The following is a 15,170-nucleotide window of genomic DNA, read 5'->3' as shown; positions in this document are numbered from 1 at the left end:
AAAAGTGAAAGATAGCATTGGTTTTTATTCCTAAGTGCCAGGGCTATTCACGGATCCATTGGCGAATAACCTCTCTATTGCAATCTTCCATCTATCATCTCTGAGTAGCCTAAATCTTTTTCCCCAACTAAAGGGAAGTTGTGCCATGTTTCCGACGGCTATGAGATGTTTGGTGGCCTAGGAAAAAATGTTCTGTCTAATGACCAAACAGTTTATTTCTGGAGGGAAACAAACATGGAATTTTGTTCACTGACGCCACTGGTGTTTTTATCTACAAACCATTTAGACTCGGAAGGCTCAAATAAACACCACTTGGGGTTATTAAATCTAGACTTTCCCATCATGTATGGGTGTAGTTTAGTAAGCCAAAACAGACACTAGGCTTTATTTCAGAAGTTCTTTTCAGATGGCGTCCCATAAACAATGAGTATCAAACAGGACACAGGTCCTGCAATTATACACTTCAAGGCTCTGGATGATATTTATAATTAGATTCATCAAAAAGTCTACCCACTTTTCCTTACAGGAGAGTCCCATTGGGTAGATGATGACTGTGAGGAAATAAAGGCCCCAGAATGTCCTGCAGGGTGAGTGCATTTAATGAATATTATACAGTTTTAAATATTTATTGATAAAATATCACAGGCTATGGATGGGTAAATGGTTAAAAACAATGTAAAACTGAAATCCTCTTATATAGGCAAACTTATGAGTACTTCTGAGTAATTTACCAGTCGAATGCTGGAATGTACATCTTGAAGTAGGGAATTAAAAAAATGTTTTTTCTCCTATCACCTGCACATATCAGAGACTGAATATCCTCTGTATCTCACCTTAGCTGAAGTTTTACGAAGTATATATAAATAACGCTGAGGAAGAAAAGAAACATTCTGGCAGTGATTTGGTTTGTTTTCCTGTGTTTTTTCCTGAAGTGCTGCTTTTGCTTTTTGTTTTTTTGGTGACAGTAGTGGTGGTGGGGTGGCTGAAGGGAGGACTACAGAATGTCTCAAAAATATTATCTGCGATGGTAACTCCTACCAGATGCTACAGAAACTTGACAAACCACTACAGCCCTGCTTTGCTGGGATACAGCCAAACTTGAGTGACACCCCACAGCTCAAGTGGGACCAGCATAAGACACTTATTACGCCTTCCAGGAAACTGTTGCAAATTCATGGACCCTTAAAATGCCTGGCAGAAAATAAAATGTTCTACAAATGTGTTTTCATGAATGTATTTGATCGAGTGTCTTTTTGTTTTAGGCAGCAGAGCCTGGGACACAAAATCCAAGAATTTAAATATTTTTATTTTTGTCTCCTTTTTAACTTTCATGAGCTACTTGAACTTCTTTGGACTTTTAGAATGGGATGGCGATAGTTTCTGAATGTTTAAAATGTGTTCAGTTATTTTGGAGGTGAAAGCAGTCTATGTGGTAGAAGCGTAAAATTATAATAGTTATGATAATAATGAACTCATATAGTATTGTTCTAAGTTCTTTATATGTGACTCTATTTTAAATGAGTCATTTAAAATATGCCTCATTTGGGACTTCCCTGGTGGTCCAGTGGTTAAGATTCTATGCTCCCGATGCAGGGGGCCTGGGTTCGATCCCTGGTCAGGGAACTAGATCCCGCATGCTGCAACTAAAGATTCTGCATGCTGCAACTAAAAAGATCCCGCATGCCGCAATGAAGGTCCCGCGTGCCGCAACTAAGACCCAGCACGGCCAAATAAGTAAATAAATATCTTTTAAAATGCCTCATAAGAAATGTAGCTTCAAGTAAATTCAAGCCCGTGCTTGCTGAATTATCTTCAAACTATTAGAAACAGTTTTGCACATAGTTTAGCATTCTCAAGTCTGATCGAACAACTGTATCTTTAGAATATAACAAAAGGCCTATTTCATCAGTCCTGCCCTAGTTAGGTGGATAGTCTAGTTCTTTATTGATTGATTTTTAGATCTTCAACAATTTTAATTATTTTTGAAATTATTTTGTAATTAAACTTAAAATAATTTTTGTATAAGTATTTAGTTCTAGTGACAGGAGTACTACTGCTATTAATTTCATCTCCCTCCCTTCCTCCCTCCTTCCCTCCCTCCCTCCCTTCCTTCCTTCCTTCCTTTTTTCTTGTATGTGATAAATATTTGTTGAAGCCCTACTATGGGTCCACAAAATAAAAGATGAATAAGACACAAACTGTGCTTTGAAACGAGGGAAGAAGGTAAACATGTTAATATAGCAATATAATATAGTATAATGTATATATGAATGATAAAAGAGGTATTAATTAATATCTTAAAGGGATTCAGAAGCATGACACCTAATACTATGAAAGAGGAAATCTTAAGCTGAATTTTAAAGAATGAATAGGAGTTTTTCAGGTAGCAAACGGGAGAATCAATATTCCAGGCAAATATAGCAGCTTTTTACATTGTGAAAAACCTTGTTTGCAGTGCAAGAGGCAGCAGTGGAGAAAGTACATTAGGGGAAATCTGGAGTCCAGTCCGTTCCCTGGTCATTTAACTCTGCACTTAAGTTGCCACAAATGTTATGTGGCTAGAAGCCAAGGCTTGTACAGATATCCTCACTTGAAGTTTCATCTTGGAAACCCTCGGTTCCAATTATTGAGAATGACTAGGCATAAAGCAAAGCTGTGACAATAATTTTTCTAAAGCTTAATGTGTTACTGTTTAAGGTTTGTCCGCCCTCCATTAATCATCTTCTCTGTGGATGGTTTCCGTGCATCGTACATGAAGAAAGGCAGCAAGGTCATGCCTAACATTGAAAAACTAAGTAAGTCATTTTCATACTGTGTTCTTATCTGTAATCCATGATCTGCCCAGTAGCCACTTAGCTGTCGGTTTTGAGATGTATGGACACATGACTTTACCATTTGAAGTTCAAAAGTGAAGGTAGCACATGTCTTTGCTCATTTATAGAATGGATTTGCATACATGAGGTGATTCCTGGTTGTTCTCTTGCTCTAATACCTGAATTCTGTTTCTAGGGTCTTGTGGCACTCACTCTCCCTACATGAGGCCCGTGTACCCGACAAAAACTTTCCCTAACTTATACACTTTGGCCACTGTAAGTATTTTTTCAAGTGGTGTAGATTCAAAGCGCTGATTTCATGCTGAAATGACTTAGAGAGATTTCAAAAACATGTTCCTTAGTGTTCAAAGAAAATCTTTCTCTTTTTCATCTTACCTGTATCAGTCGTTTATAGTAAATGCCTTTTACAACCCTGTGGATGACTGAACTTCATTGCAATTTTAAAACCTTTTTTTTTTTTCAGCTGCAGTTCTGTCTGCATATATACATTCAACCTCTCAAATACCACAGGAGCTATTCTTTATTTTCCGAATTTTCAAATAAAAAATGTTGACTTCAGAGCTGCTATGTTTAAATTTTCAGATACTCCCAATTCTACCTTGCTTTCTTCTTTAAAAAATATAATTTATTTAGTTATTTTTGGTTTGGAGTAGAAATAAAACCTAGGAAAAAGGAATCGTGTATTTAGAAACTTTGGAGGCACATAAGTAAATTTCATTCTAAGGGGTAATTTATTATAATAAAAATTATTGTCATCTTATTAAATGCAACAGTTAAAAAACATCCCAATATTAAATTTCTTATAATCATGTCAAGTTTCACAGATGGCTTATAATCAGTCCATAGATAATATTCCTGTTTGCTAAGACAGACACGTATAGAGGTTATATATGTCTTATATAAAATTGGAAATTAAATATTGTTATAAAACCTTCTATGATAAGAAAATTTATGATAGAACTATTATGTGTGGATTATTTTGACAATAAATTTGCTTTTCCACAAAGGGCCTATATCCAGAATCACATGGAATTGTTGGCAATTCAATGTATGATCCTGTATTTGATGCCACTTTCCATCTTCGAGGGCGAGAGAAATTTAATCATAGGTGGTGGGGAGGTCAACCGGTGAGTTTTGCATTTTTTTATGTCTCTGTGCCTTGAAACATTTCACCCACCCCCAAATTTGTTACCTGTTGAAAAGATGCATTTAATTTCCTCATACTTGACAATGTTTCTGTCTTTTGATATTGTATATATATATGTGTGTATGTGTGTACATAATATATGTGTATCTATATGTGCATATAATATGTATGTGCATGTGTATTATGTATATATATACGTATGTGTTAACATATGTGTGTATGCAATGTATATATACTGTATATACAAATGTTTATGTGTCTATGTTTATACATGTGTGTATGTGTATGTGAGGTTATGATTATAAAAGTGTGTGATGATAAGGATCTCCATTAGGGTGACAGTGGTAGAAATGGTGACATAGGGGTAACTTTCAGAAATATTTTGAAGAAGGAATACTCAGATCTTATTGATTTACTAGATTTGTGGACACAATGAAAAAGAAGTGAATGACATGACTGCCACAAAATTTTAGCCCAAGCACCATATGATCAGGAACAGGGAAACTTGCTGGGAAAAAAAAATCTCAGTGAAACCCACAGTAAATTTATGAATTCTTCTGTTTAATCCATTTTTTAAAAAATCTTGGAAGTTACGTATAAGTGGAATCTACCTTGGTTCTGGACCAGCAGATTGATACTTTGAAAGAAATCATCCTATTTACTTCAGATCAAATGGCTGGGCAGAAAGTAAAAAGAGATATAGGTGGCTTTCTGCACAATATTTTTCCTGTGACTGTGTGTATGTGTACGGTCAGGCAGCTTGCTTTGGTCAGAGGTGAGCAAAGCAGCAACATAAATCCACAGCTGTTTAATGTGCAGAATTGAACTAAGTGCACGTGACCCTGGGTAGAAGGATCCGAATCCCCGTAGGAACACATCCCAGTACACACAGTCAATCAGAAACACGTAGAAGAAGGATGGCAAATGGTTCCATCTCATGTCTACTCTGACTGGGGGCCACGGCTCCCTGGAACACTGGTGGGAAGGGGGGCTGGGAGGCTTTTGTGCAATCTGCCATGGCATGAAGAGTGGGCAGTCTGCACATATCCACGTACCTACCATCCCCAAATGATCTCCTACCTGGAAATGTTTGCTTCAGTCTATGGGCTAAATAGAGAATATAAAGTATGAAAAAAATGGTATTGCTCTTTGAGAAAAGGTCATCTATGACAAAAAAATTCATATTGCATAATCAGTATGCATGGTTAAATATGGGCTTTTCATTTAAAAAAAAGTTGGAAGACTTGTATATCTGTAGAAGTGTTTCTTTCTATCAGAGGTTCTGATTCTGCTGTCTTTATTCAGGCTAGACTCCCAGAAGTCTGTGATGTCTTACGTTGTAAGCAAAGTGAAATTTGTTTACAGTGTGGATTTACCAAACAAAGTTTATGATAGAGGAAGATTTTAGGTATAAATAAAATAATTGAAATTTGAGTTCTGTCAAGAGCTGTTGCTAGTTGGTGTTTTATATTAATTTTGTCATGGAAGCAAACTTGCTTGAAGAACCACAAAGGATATAAATAGTAATTTTATCAAATTGGATCAACTTCCACTGAGTGTGGATATTAGGCTTCCTCTGGGTTGGCATGACTCAGAAGATGAGTCCACATATTCATTAACTCCTGCAGAAACAGAGCAGACGGAAAGCTGTGAACCTGCTCAATGAAGTGAAGTCTGTTTTAACCCTGTTTGCCTGTTTCCTCACTAACTCTCTAAGTCGACACATTTCACTAAGTTTAGTAATTCCCTAGTGCTGACGGAGATTTGCACTGAAACTGATTTGTGTTTCTGTCTATCTTCTTGAACAAGATGCCACCATAAGAAATCCAAGGAGCACAGTAGATATCATTTAAAAACATGTTTTATAGAAACTTGGCACATAGGAAAAATATATGGACAGGAACTATAAGAAACTACAGTATGAGTATAAGAAATTATAAGTGCTATAAGAAAAGATGAGCCTTAATAAATACTCCTTAAGCATAAGAGGCTTGTATATTTCACAGGGAAAAAATAATTGGAGTAGAGAAAATATTTATAAAAATCTTAAATAGGCAATTAAGTCAAACAACTTATTTTTTACTGAGTGATTAAACCATGAAAGACATTTGGCTAAATAATATATGAGTCATATTAAATGGTGAATAAGAACCATTCTTATTCTAGTTTGAAATCTTATATATGACATGAGGCATTTGTAGTGTCCATTCAATTTGAATTGCACCATTCAACTTCCAAAAATAATTTCTATAATTTAATTTTATTTTTAAAACCCTGATATAGCCACTTTAGCAAAGTGGAGTCTGCTTTTAATTTGTTGATCTTCAGAATGCACTATTAAAAGTTGTCATTCACTGTACGATCCTACATTTCTCCTACATATTATAATGGGATTCCTTTTCATGTTGTTTTGAAACTATTTACTTTTTTCTCATTACAAAAGTATGTTCCATACTCTTAACAGAGTGCCATAAGTGTGTTTGTTTCTTTGAAAAATCTCTCCATTCTAATCCTGCAATTTCTAATACTAAGATAACTCAGTGAGGAAATTGCCTGTTCCATTCAAAGCTGGACTCAGAGAGGTGGAGAGTGAGTGAGACTCCACAGGGCCCACTACGTGTGACGATTTGAGAGATGAGTCCAGCACCCTACCATGGTGCAAGTCCTCTGGAGCCATAGTTTCTGGAGGAAGGAGGATTCTTTTTAAAAATTAAAAAAAAAATTTAATTGAATGAAAGATTCTTTAAACTCTATAGTGCTTTACAATTTTCAAAAGTTTCACACACATGATGTCAGATAATCCCATAATAACCCCCCTTCTTTCCCTTACCTTTATATTGCCCCCTTCCCCTTCCCTCTCCTCACTGGTAACCACTAGTTTGTTCTTTATATCTGTGAGTCTGCTTCTTTTTTGTTTTATTTACTAGTTTGTTGCATTCTTATTACTTCTCAAGTTGCTGGGCCTATGGTGGTTTTCGGCCAGCATTGGTGATGCAATGAGTTGGTCCTGAGACCATCCTTGTGAATTACTGTAGTGTAAGAACACAGGAAAGATGGCAGGTTCAAGAAAGAGATAGCAAAGAGAAGAAGAATGACATTAGAGTAGGAGTGAACTTCCAGGCCAAAGGGATTGGCCTGATGGAAAATGTTAGTCTTTGCTTACCACTTTGTCTAACAGGTGACTTTCTTTTTTATTTTTTCCAGGAAAATTTTACCTTTTCTTTATTGTGTTTCTTTTCCATATACTGCGATAAATCTATATTTCTTTCTCATTTTACTGTATCATAATGTACTTAGGATAGACTCTACTCTCCTGGTCCCTTTGCTGCCAGGCTCATTTCTCTTTCAAATTTCACTGTAAGCAACCTTTTCTAAGTAGATTTCACGAAGCTCCCTCAGCCCTCGCTAAGCTCAGGGACCCACTTTTGGGTTTTCTTGTTATTTCTATCATAATTGTGACCATATCATTTGAAATTATTCACATAATCTGCTTTCGTCTATGGGCCCCATGAGGGTAGAGACTTGATTTATTTATCTCTTTATTCTCAGGACCTAACCCACAGCCTAACACATTTAGGTGTCCATTTATTATGTTTTGGATTGAACTGTTCTACAGCCCCATCTGAGGCGTGTTTGCCTGTACTTCTTCCTGGATTTCATCACTCACCTTCTTCTGGCCCTAATCACCTGGAAAGAGCCACACTGGTTCACAGTCTATTCTGCTGCATCCCCGAAGCCTCACTTCTTTAGTTTGTTCCTACTCTTGAATCTCAGCGATTGATTTACTCCTGCTGATACTAGGGCCCCGCCCATTCCTCTGGTGTCCCAGAATTCTATTTCTTCTACCTCTGTGCTTTAGAATGCAAAGGAATAATTTCCCTGCAAAGAACTGCTAGGAAGACTACAATAGTAGTTCATGGTTTTCAAAAATGTTTTTTTGCATGTTTTCCTTTTTAAAACATCTCCCCTTCTCCCACAGCTGCATATTCTCCTGAATTTGAGAAAGTGTTGGATTTCGCATTTAAATGCTTCTGGTCCCAGTGGGAGTTTTCTTTTCTTTTTTTTTTATTCCTGATAACATATCAAGAAGGTACAATATTATTTCCATTTGTCCCCTTTTCAAAATGTAGCATCTAGGACACAAATGTTGAAAACTCTGCCTCTAGATAAAGGAAAGCAATGGACGAAATACTGGGATTAAAGGTGGGAAGGCCAGACTCAGTGTCTTCTTAGCTAATTATTTTTTAGCTGTGTTGTTTGGCCCATCGCTGAGGAAATACAGATTACATTCAAATTCAGAATGGGAAATGGGAAATTATAATTCCTATTTCTCTGCATTAACAAGAAACTAGTTTTATGATTTCTGTTTTATGATTCTCCCTCCCCTGCGCCTCCTCCACTTCATAGACCAAGAGGCTCCTTTTCATTTATCTTCCTTTGGACCAATATTTTACTGCACTTTTTTCTCTGTAATTACTAGATTTAACTTTAGAGTTCTGAAATATAATATATAACTTGCAAAGGAACTTTTATAACTGCTCATGATCTGATTTAACTTAAGAAACTTTCTTCATGCTTCAGTTTCATACCATTTGCCAAACCTTTGACCGACCAGCTTCATTACTGCTAGGGTCCTTTCCTTTGAGATTTTAAAATGTTTTTTTAATTCCAAGTATTCTCTCTTATTTGTTCATTCTTTGCACTTTTCTGACCATGCTCCCAATTTTCTTTTAGAAAATGCGGCCAACACAACTTGTACCAAGAAGCAGGGAGAAATTTTTTGCATCTTTTTTGGAAGAAATAAATAAAAAAATTTTACCTTTAGCTTGTCTTCATAGTTCACATTGCTTTTTACAACCGGTTAATTTTTTTTTTTTTTCTGATTACCAAGATGTTAATTGTCACTACAAAATTTTGGGGAAGTACAGACAAGTACAAAAAACCAATGATTCTGATTTTGCCACTGGGATAATTTTAGCACCCTCACATCTGTCGTCTCCCCTAGTGCTCTTTCCTTATACCATTGCAAAGACTCCTTTGGTGATCATTCCCCCTGAGGGTTAATAAGTTAAAAGTTACTTATAGGGCTTCCTGTTGCTCTGATAATGCCAACATCAGCATGTATTCCACAATATAACTTTTGAAAATGTAGGGTCATCATTTGACAAAATTGTATTAAAAAATTTTCCGTTAGAAAACCCCAGATTGATTTTACATTTCATATCTGCCAAATATTGCCTAATACAACTTCCTTGGAAATGTCAAGGCACCACAGTTTCTAGGAAGTTGTTTGGCTGTGCGTGCACCAAGGATGTGTCTCTGAAACTAAAATAAGTATGCGAATAGATCACTTAATATAAGAAATTGATCTCTCTGGGATCTGAGGTGGCTTTGAGGCACCTGCAGGGTGTCCAGGACTCGGCTTGAGTTCACCTTCTTGCTAAAGGAGGCGCTGACACAAGACTGTATGAAACTCCAGGACCCATTTGAGTCCTCCTTGGCTTGAGGATACCCAGAAATGCCAGAGTTTATCTGTAAAGCAGAAGGATACTTTGGACCAAACCCTGGTAGGATGCTTAGAGCAATCTGAGGTCCTGATCTCTCTGGTCCATCCTAATGGGACAAGGACTCCACCTTTCCCATGCTAATGACATCCGCTGGCAGCTCAGACCTCCAGGGATCTGGGAGGGTGCTGTATGCTCTCCTGCCCCATCCCTCACTTGCCGGCTGGAGCAGCTGTGATTTTGGAGCTGGGGGTTTCCAGTCCTCCCCAGAGGCCTGGGAATCCTTACAGAATTCTCCCAGGCCAGGCGTTCCAGACCTTTCTGAGGCCGTGGCCAAGCTCCTGAATGCCCCACACCTCCAAAGTGCCCCTTTCCTCAAAAAACAAAGATTTTAACTGGAGTAAGTAAAATACTATCAAATTCTGGAGACAAAGAAACCAGACAGGAGGTTGGTTGCAACTCGTAGACCATTTTTGTTTTGGTCTTGTAAAAAACCAAGCTACACTTCTTTTTCCTGTTTGCCTCCTAAAGCTAAGGGATTTCTTCCACGGACTTCTATTCAATGGGACACTGGCCATTCTAAGTTGTTTTTAGTGTCCTGAAAATAACTGGATTATTATATTTATTTCCATTAATGCATAATAATTAAGATGAAAATTGATCTAGTGTTTACCAAATGCTAAAACACTGTTTTTAAGGACTTTACATGTATTAACTCATTAAAGCTCAGAATAATCCTATGCGCTAGGTAATATTATCTATATTTTAAAGGAATGTAGAGACCTTAAATAACTAGCTGAAGGATCACGAGGCTAGTAAGCGACAGAGACAAGGCTTAAAATGCAGCTAGCTGGTCGCTGGGCTCAGGTTCTTAACTGCCGTATCTTCTACCTCCCAACAGCATGAGCTGGAAAGAATATACATATATTGGCCACTCCACGGGGCATGAGGGATCTTAGTTCCCCAACCAGGGATCGAGCCCATGCCCCTTGCAGTGGAAACGCAGAGTCTTAACCACTGGACCGCCAGGGAAGTCCCTGGAAAGAATATTTTAAAAGCCTTAATGACATGCTTGGTTCACCTAACTTATCCCAGGAATTTACTCCTAAAATTCCACTTACTAAAAGGCTAAGTAAAAGGTACAAGGGGAAAACCAGAATAAAAAATAGCCCCTTTTCCCCATTTCATTCACCTCATTTAAAACAAAACAAGACAAAGCTAGGTTCCGAGATCCTGGCATCTGTGTGCCAAATTGGGGTTTTCCTCTGTAGGCTTTCAACAGTCAAGGAAACATATGGTCACTCGGGGTCCTTTGATGAGCAGAATTCTGCCATGTAAGTGAAATGTTCAAAACAATGATCAGAAAAGACAGGTACAGAAGAGACTCTTGAGATGAAATAAAAGTTTTTTTAAAAAGAGCCACTATAATCATAGCAGAGCTTGAAAGCTTTTGCAGAGAATGTATTGAATAACATTTATGGAAAGAATAATTCTGACTTCCAAATGTGAAAAGAAAAAGGTTGCAAATATTGGGAAATTTATGGTGGGGTATGGTAAAGTATAACATATCTGAGCTAATATATTTTAAAACCTTTTTCTTCTTTGACCCAAACCCAGAATATGTTCTAAGCCTCTTATATTTTCCTCATTAGCTATGGATTACAGCCACCAAGCAAGGGGTGAAAGCTGGGACCTTCTTCTGGTCTGTGTAAGTTACCTCTATTTTGTCAATGTAAAATTACAATTATGATTCCATTTAAGAAACATTCATTCAATTTGATTTCACTTCAGTTAAATGTTAACATACTCCAACGTATGAATATTTTCTGATTCAAAATAACCCTCCATTTTTTTTTAAGAGATCCTCTCTGTCTTTTTCCATCTCCATTCTCTTTTCCTCTTCTCTCTCTCTTTTCCCCCATCTTTTCTTAATAGAATGTAAGGAAGATTTTCTCTCCTACATCTAGTCACCCTTTAGAATTTTCTGTCCCTGTTTATAGGTTTTTGGTAACTTGGCAACTAGGGAACGTATATTTCTCAGGCTATTTATTGCTGTGATTTGAATTATCATTTTCTATAAATATATTACAACATTCTATATTTATTTTGGTTCACAACTTTAAAAATTGAATATGGTCTCAGACAGCTGATGTAGTGGTCTAGAGACTGGAAACTCCAGACAGGAGACAAGAGGAAGTCTCTGTTTCCACCCCATTTTCCCACTGAGCTCCAGGATTTCCCTAATAAGAAAAAAGGAACTACTTCTCTTCCCCGCAGAGGTGATGGGGGGATTAGTAGTTAATGTTCATAAAATAGCCTTAAGATGAAACTTACCTAATAAAAGTGTCAACATGTTGATTATTTTTGAGGTTCCTTAGTAAGAAAAGGAATCTGTTTCAACTTTCATGGGGATTTTGTTCCCACTGAGATGTTCTTTCCATCTTTATTTTTTTTAACCACCTAAAGCTGTTTCCATATTTGCCTCTTATGCCGTAACAAAAATATGACTATTCTGTAATTGTGCGCTGAGAGCAATCACAGGTTCAGATTAACACAGAATGGTACCATCTATATTCTCCAAATTCAGGAATAAAGGTAGCTTTTTCAGATTTGAAGGGCTAAATTGAAATTGGGTTTGGTGATTTGAAGCTAACATAGAGTGTCCCTTAACAGTCTCCCACCCCCCTTTTTAAAAAGAGATTTTCTCTGTTGAGAAATAAGTATATGTTAGAAATGACATGTAGATTTACCAATTTAATCTTATGCATTACATTTTTTAACCTTTGATTGCCATTGATACTTATAGAAGTGATTTCTTCTGCTCCACAACATATTTGGCTGGTAGAATGGAGAGGTGCCAACGGCATACCTAGTCCCCACCCTTTACCCCCCGAAACTGCCGCAGAGCTTCATTGAAAAGCCTTAGTGTTCCGGTTTTGAATGGTAATTTTTTCCACCCATTTCAAACCTTATAAGAAGGTAGCTTTTTTGCTCCAAAGATGTCTGTAGTTTGCTTTGCTTCTCAGACTATTCTTTTATTTCTATATCCCGGAAGTGACTTGGATTCATTTTCTTTCTTTCTTTTTTAAAAATCTCTTTAGAACTTAAAAAAACTTGTCATACTTCCAGGTATTGAATAATTTAATATTTAATATGTCAAGGAAATCTACACGTCATAGATTCTGAAAATTTTAAAATTTAAAACCAGATTCAGCCATAGACTTAGACTTTGAAGGTCATCTTTTTAACCTGGTTCCATGTTGCAACCTAGAATTAGTCTAGCTTTTCAAAAGATAGCATTTCATTTCAAAATCATCCTCAGCTGAGTCTCCATTACACTCTTTTATGTCAATTCATGTTCAAAGGCAGTAATTCCCTTTATATATGGGTGTCTAGATTGATTCCAATCCCAGCTCTGTCACATAATAGAGTGCTGACCTTGGACAGGTGATTTAATGTCTCGATAAATGAATGTCCTCATCTTCAACTAGGAATGATAGTGTCTTCATCATAGGGTATCGTGAAGGTAGAATGAGTTAACTTATTTAAAGTGCTTAGTAGGGTACTTAGTACATAGAGAACAGCCAATAAATGGTATCTGTTTTCTTATTCACATTACCTCTTTCAACAATGACCAGACAATGGCTATATATGACCTAAGGTAATTTGTTCCCCTTTAGCACTAAATCACTCATCTGGTTTATTGAAACTCATCTAGTTTATTTTCCATTTTTCCTACTTCCTTTTCTTTTTCTAAAACATGTCTAATGTACTTGGTGTCATGAGAAATTCTATATCAATCAATAATGGTAAAGGCAACAGCAGGAATCCCATTTCCCTTTCTGTTTGGAATACACTCTTCCTTTGTCAGATCTGTTTGTGCCGTGTCTGCTTCAAATTTTAAACATTAATGGCTAAGGGCCATGTCTTTTTTGGTCTCTGAGGTTATTTCATAAAGATAATCTAAAGCGACTAGGAAACTTAAAGACCACTGTGTCTGACTCCTCACGTTTGAGATCAGAGTGCCAAGGCTTAGAGAGGTAAAATGTACCCAAGGCCACAGTTACGGTGGATACTCAGGCCTCCAAAGTACTCATGCTCTTACCACACACACGTATTCATCCCCTGCCCAGAAAATGGCAATTACCTGCTTCTCGTTCCAAGCAGAGAATGGTGACTTCCCCGTAATAGCTTTTTTTTTTTTTGGTAGGAGTATCTTGTATCTTTTTTCGTATTCACAGAAATGCCTTGAACGTAATACGCTTTTAACAAATATTTCGTGAATGAGTGTACTATATCTGTGGGCCTGTGAATCCAGTACATAATGATAAAAGCTAACTTTTTTGGGGGGTGGGGATGCCACGTGGCTTGTGGAATCTCAGTTCCCTTACCAGGGTTTGAACCCTGGCCACAGCAGTGAAAGTCCGGAATCCTAACCACTAGGCCACCAGGGAACTCCCGTAAAGCTAACATTTTTCAATGTGTCAGGCACTATTCTAAGTATTATCTCTTTTAATCCATACAACAACCTTATAAGATAGGGACTATTATTCTCCTCATTTTATAGAGGCACTAAAAGGTTAAGTCACTTGTCAAAGTCTCATCCAACACAAACCCAGGCATTCTGGCCTCAGAGCTGATGCTTTTTTTCCCTGCTCCCTACTTGTCAAGTAGCCCATCCAAAGAAGGCATTAAAGGGTGAACATTTGGAGCTTGAAACAAATTCTATTAAATTGTATTTTTCCATTAGCATCAAGTGAGTCCATCAGAATCCATTTTTGTGACTTAACACCAATTACATAAAATAAAGCAGCTTGTAGGTAGGTAGTGAAGTAAGGTAAAATGAAAAGGCTACAACATTCACTTTTTTTTAAGTTAGGAAAGAATTCCAAATATGTAATTATTTTGTTCAGATACAGGGGATTTCTAAGGCTGAAGAATTAAATACCTTCAGCGATTAACCTGGCTTTGCTATGCCTACTTCAAATTCAATTATAGGTTATAATAGACAGGATCGCATTTATTCAATAGCATTGGAATTTGTTTAAATGAGAACTTGTTTTATGGTAAACATGACTTTTTGGGGGCTGGTAGGATAGTTCTAGACAGAGAAGGCGCCAGAGAGAAGAATGACAAATCCCTTACCTATTGGAAATAGGGGGAGGCTGCCTGAGTAGAGTCCCTGCCAAGTCTAGCCATCTACCATGGCTCTGAAGGTTCGTCTTTCCTCCTATCTCTCTCTTGCTCATGTCTACCAAAAGTAAAAGCTGAAATGGCTCACCCAACATCCCACAATACATTTTTAGTAGTTTATTTTTTAGAGCAGTTTTAGGTTCACAGCAAAACTGAGCAGTGGGTACAGAGAGTTCCCATCTACCTCCTGCCCCCAAACACGCACAGCCTCTCCCGGTATCAACATCCCCACCAGAGTGGTACCTTTGTTACAAAATGATGACCCTCCATTGACACATCATTATCACCCAGAGACCATAGTTTATATTAGGGTTCACTCTTGGCCACAGTAATTTTTATAGTTTATATGAGGGTTCACTCTTGGCCACAGTAATTTTTACTATCTACAATTAAACTTAGGCTTCAGTTTAAATTCATCATAAACATGCTCTAATACTTGGTCTTGGATGGGGAAGCAGAAAAGTATGTTGTGTTCCTTGTTAGGAAAAAATA

The 15,170-nt window shown here is 37.2% G+C and overlaps 1 protein-coding gene across 9 annotated transcripts in view; it reads left to right on the top strand.

Moving 5' to 3' along the window:
• Window positions 1-15,170, top strand: part of ENPP2 (ectonucleotide pyrophosphatase/phosphodiesterase 2) — a 108,118-nt gene that overhangs the window by 48,682 nt on the left and 44,266 nt on the right. For all 9 annotated transcript variants that reach the window (XM_073794693.1, XM_073794690.1, XM_073794689.1 and 6 more), the window contains exons 5-9: window positions 527-587; window positions 2,698-2,795; window positions 3,010-3,089; window positions 3,842-3,961; window positions 11,138-11,193. In XM_073794693.1, the coding sequence (XP_073650794.1) occupies window positions 527-587; window positions 2,698-2,795; window positions 3,010-3,089; window positions 3,842-3,961; window positions 11,138-11,193 (415 nt within the window). The remainder of the gene's footprint in view (window positions 1-526; window positions 588-2,697; window positions 2,796-3,009; window positions 3,090-3,841; window positions 3,962-11,137; window positions 11,194-15,170) is intronic.

This window comes from Tursiops truncatus, chromosome 17, assembly GCF_011762595.2.
Source record: "Tursiops truncatus isolate mTurTru1 chromosome 17, mTurTru1.mat.Y, whole genome shotgun sequence".
NCBI classification, from domain to species: domain Eukaryota; kingdom Metazoa; phylum Chordata; class Mammalia; order Artiodactyla; family Delphinidae; genus Tursiops; species Tursiops truncatus.
Note: the sequence above shows the minus strand (reverse complement) of the source record. Positions and strands in the feature narration are given on the sequence as shown.